This window comes from Camelina sativa, chromosome 19 (assembly GCF_000633955.1).
Source record: "Camelina sativa cultivar DH55 chromosome 19, Cs, whole genome shotgun sequence".
NCBI lineage: Eukaryota > Viridiplantae > Streptophyta > Magnoliopsida > Brassicales > Brassicaceae > Camelina > Camelina sativa.
The window spans coordinates 190,659-194,520 of NC_025703.1; the positions used below are offsets into that span (position 1 = coordinate 190,659).

A 3,862-nucleotide genomic window follows, 5' to 3' on the forward strand; every position below is an offset into this window, starting at 1 on the left:
CAGGGTACTTGAAAAATGCATGGTGGTACTGGTCTTCCCTTTCAGCGGCTGCTAAAATATCGACTCTCTCGGCGTTATCCGTCCGTATTTTCTCCCTTGATGCAGCTATTATGTACGATAAACTCATAACTCCATCAGATCCCATGGATGAAACAAAGCCGATCATCAGCTTACCAGACGAGAAGTCGCAACCGGTTTCAGATTCACAAGAAAGAAGCAGCAGAGCAAATAGGCGATCTGGTAAGAAGAGGAAAGAACCCGAGGTGTCATAGTAACTTATTTGAACCCACCGGAAAAGCTCAGCGGGCACAGCCTCGTGAGAATGTAAGCCGGAAATGTGGATTTTGTTTTTTTGTTTTTTCCGGTGAAGTCAAAGTGGAGCCAATGTGTATGTTGTAGATATAGGCAATGCTTCTTCTATCTATGTCTGGAAGCGGACCTGTAAGTTGCGGATGTTTTTGGTGGTTCATCATGACATGAGAGGCCTAAGTCCGGTTCATGGAATGGAACGGCGGTTCAAGAGGTGAATGAGCTTGAGAGAGTATGTGTACACATAATATGTAGAAGAAGACTGACTAATGTGGAATTAATTAGTATCAAAAGTCGCTTTTTAGGCATTAACTGATGTTAGAACGGAAACACTTCAATTCTTTATAAATCTCTCTATCTCTTTAATGGAGAGGGCTTTCTGAAGAAGAAGTTCAACCTTTTTTTTTCTGAAGAAGAAGTTAACTGATTTTATATATTGGTCGTAGTAGTACTAAACTGAAGTGACTTTTATGAATAATATAACTTATCAAATACCGTGAAATTGCTGAATGATTCCACAATTATGCGGGGGTTTTCGTCAGTAAACATGGAAACAGACATGACTGTAATTGTACTTTAATAATAATAAACACACACATAAATAGTAGATTAAGGCCAAGCCCAGAATCCCAATGATTCGCCGTGATGGTGCGACGGTGAAGTGGTGGGCACAAAGACGTCGGAGAAACAGACTCGGTCATTATCACAGGCGTTGTTGTCTTGTTGGGAGTGGATGGGTACGAGGCTGGGGAAGTAAGAGTCACAGCTGTCTAGTAGTTGAGGTGCGTCTTCGTCAAGTACGGCACTCCCAACACTCCCTGAACTTAACCGGTCCTCGGTTTTGACTGCCGCTGGGTTTAGGTATACCGGATCAAGTTGGTTGGGTTCGGGGACTTGACGACCCGGAGGTAGTTCATTATTAGCTTCTTCTTCTTTGCCCAGAAGCTTTTCGGTCAGTGAAGTAACCTGTGGAAAGATTCTTAACTTTTTCAATCACAACGGTCAACGCAAGCAACCTCCCTTTTAATTATAGTATAGTTCTTCTTTGATTGATTTGTATTCTTCCCAACTTTCTTTCTTTCTTTCTTTTTACTAGTATAATAATAATAATAATAATATACTAGTATATATTCTCCTATCAGCTTGTCTTTTAAAAACAAAATTAAAAGCATATTCTTCTTTTTTTCACTTGTGCTTTCTCTTCCTTTAATTTGGACCCAAGAAGGTAAAATCATTCATTCAAATTTAAAATTCTTGAGATGATGATGATAAATTGTTGGATGTATATAATAACCTCGGATCTGAGCTTATCGTTGTCCTTGACGATGGAGTCGTAGTTAGAGAGGAGTTGGTCGTAAGTGGACTTGAGAAGATCGTAGTCTCTCTCGAGCTGTTTTGTTTTCCAACGAGCCCGGCGGTTTTGAAACCACACGGCCACTTGTCTCGGCTGTAGACCAAGCTTCTTGGCAAGCTGAGTCTTGCGTTCTGGCTCCAGCTTGTTCTCTGTCTCGAAGCTTTTCTCCAACAGATGCACCTGAAACACATGCATCATTGTATATATAATTAACCCTAGCTAGCTAAATCGTTCATGTTTCAGACTTTATCTTCTTCTTCTTCTTCTAATATTATTGGATGAATAAGGAATTTGTACTTGTTCGGATGTGAGGCGACGCTTCTTTTCGGGCAACTGGTCGTCGTAATATTCCTCATCGTAGAGATCCTCAGGGGAGCTAAAGAAGGGCCTTCGCTTTGATGTTTCCTCCATGTTCATCATCATCATCGATCTTGCTCCTCCTTCCCAATCCAACATAATAACATTTATATATAAACCAAACTGTCACACTATATATATATATATATATATATATTAACTACACAACAATAATATTCAAAACTGTTCTCATGTGTGTGTTCCTAGNGCAAGCAACCTCCCTTTTAATTATAGTATAGTTCTTCTTTGATTGATTTGTATTCTTCCCAACTTTCTTTCTTTCTTTCTTTTTACTAGTATAATAATAATAATAATAATATACTAGTATATATTCTCCTATCAGCTTGTCTTTTAAAAACAAAATTAAAAGCATATTCTTCTTTTTTTCACTTGTGCTTTCTCTTCCTTTAATTTGGACCCAAGAAGGTAAAATCATTCATTCAAATTTAAAATTCTTGAGATGATGATGATAAATTGTTGGATGTATATAATAACCTCGGATCTGAGCTTATCGTTGTCCTTGACGATGGAGTCGTAGTTAGAGAGGAGTTGGTCGTAAGTGGACTTGAGAAGATCGTAGTCTCTCTCGAGCTGTTTTGTTTTCCAACGAGCCCGGCGGTTTTGAAACCACACGGCCACTTGTCTCGGCTGTAGACCAAGCTTCTTGGCAAGCTGAGTCTTGCGTTCTGGCTCCAGCTTGTTCTCTGTCTCGAAGCTTTTCTCCAACAGATGCACCTGAAACACATGCATCATTGTATATATAATTAACCCTAGCTAGCTAAATCGTTCATGTTTCAGACTTTATCTTCTTCTTCTTCTTCTAATATTATTGGATGAATAAGGAATTTGTACTTGTTCGGATGTGAGGCGACGCTTCTTTTCGGGCAACTGGTCGTCGTAATATTCCTCATCGTAGAGATCCTCAGGGGAGCTAAAGAAGGGCCTTCGCTTTGATGTTTCCTCCATGTTCATCATCATCATCGATCTTGCTCCTCCTTCCCAATCCAACATAATAACATTTATATATAAACCAAACTGTCACACTATATATATATATATATATATATATTAACTACACAACAATAATATTCAAAACTGTTCTCATGTGTGTGTTCCTAGCTAGAGCATTTATCTAGAAACAGTAAAAACAGGGGAAATTCACACACCTAACCTAATAAGGTCAAATTTAAACAATAATATTATAATTTGCGTGATCAGAAAAATAACCTGGATTGAGATTCCCTAGGAAGAACATGTTGCCATGTTGTGAGGCTGATGGATCGAAATAAAACGAATTGGATTCCATATTGATTTTTTAAACAGAGAAGAAAAGAAAAAAAAACAACAACTTCAGAGAGAAAGAAACAAAGAAGAGGAAGCAGATTGAGGACCACAGCGAGAGATGATTAATTAAAGAAGATGGATGGAACAAGGTTTGTATTGGAAACCAAAGAGAATTGGATTAAAAGATCATGATCTTATGGCGGAAGAAGCTTGTGCTCCATAGTAATCTCGCGGGTGACTCCAACGGGCATATGCAAAATCCCATCATGAACTACAACAATTCCCCTCCGCTCTGCCAGAGGGATCCAAGAATCACAGCCAGTACGATCCAAACAAGAAACCTTTCTCGATTTCCAAAATTTCGAAGATTAGTAGTTTTTTAAAGAGTGTGAGACACCCAAAGACTTGTGATAGAAGTAAGAGAGAAAGAGAAAGAGAGAATAGAACAACAAAGTTCCCTTTTGATGGCTTTTGCAGTGCAATCAGCTAAACTCATTAGCTTCAACAAGCGCGCTCTTTTATACACACCACTAGGCCCTCTTTGTTAAATTACCTTAA

The 3,862-nt window shown here is 38.7% G+C and overlaps 1 protein-coding gene across 2 annotated transcripts; it reads right to left on the minus strand.

Moving 5' to 3' along the window:
- Positions 785–3,591, minus strand: LOC104763746 (homeobox-leucine zipper protein HAT5). Of its 2 annotated transcripts, XM_010487116.2 has the most exons (4): positions 3,248–3,591; positions 2,873–3,015; positions 2,516–2,755; positions 785–1,275 (listed from the first exon to the last, which is right to left on the minus strand). In XM_010487116.2, exons 1-4 carry the CDS (start codon positions 3,324–3,326, stop codon positions 919–921), a joined length of 819 nt encoding a protein of 272 aa, XP_010485418.1. In that variant the 5' UTR covers positions 3,327–3,591; the 3' UTR covers positions 785–918. The 2 variants fall into 2 exon arrangements, with proteins under 2 accessions (XP_010485418.1, XP_019097038.1); XM_019241493.1 differs by lacking the exons at positions 2,516–2,755; positions 2,873–3,015; positions 3,248–3,591 and adding exons at positions 1,604–1,843; positions 1,961–2,198.

Excerpts from the sequence above, each read along its gene's own strand:
- LOC104763746 (XM_010487116.2), bottom strand. The coding sequence starts at position 3,326 with ATGGAATCCAATTCGTTTTATTTCGATCCATCAGCCTCACAACATGGC. Across the intron at positions 3,016-3,247 it reads CCTAGGGAATCTCAATCCAG|GAGGAGCAAGATCGATGATG; the intron begins GTTATTTTTCTG and ends TGGATTGGGAAG. Across the intron at positions 2,756-2,872 it reads GTCGCCTCACATCCGAACAA|GTGCATCTGTTGGAGAAAAG; the intron begins GTACAAATTCCT and ends CATGTGTTTCAG.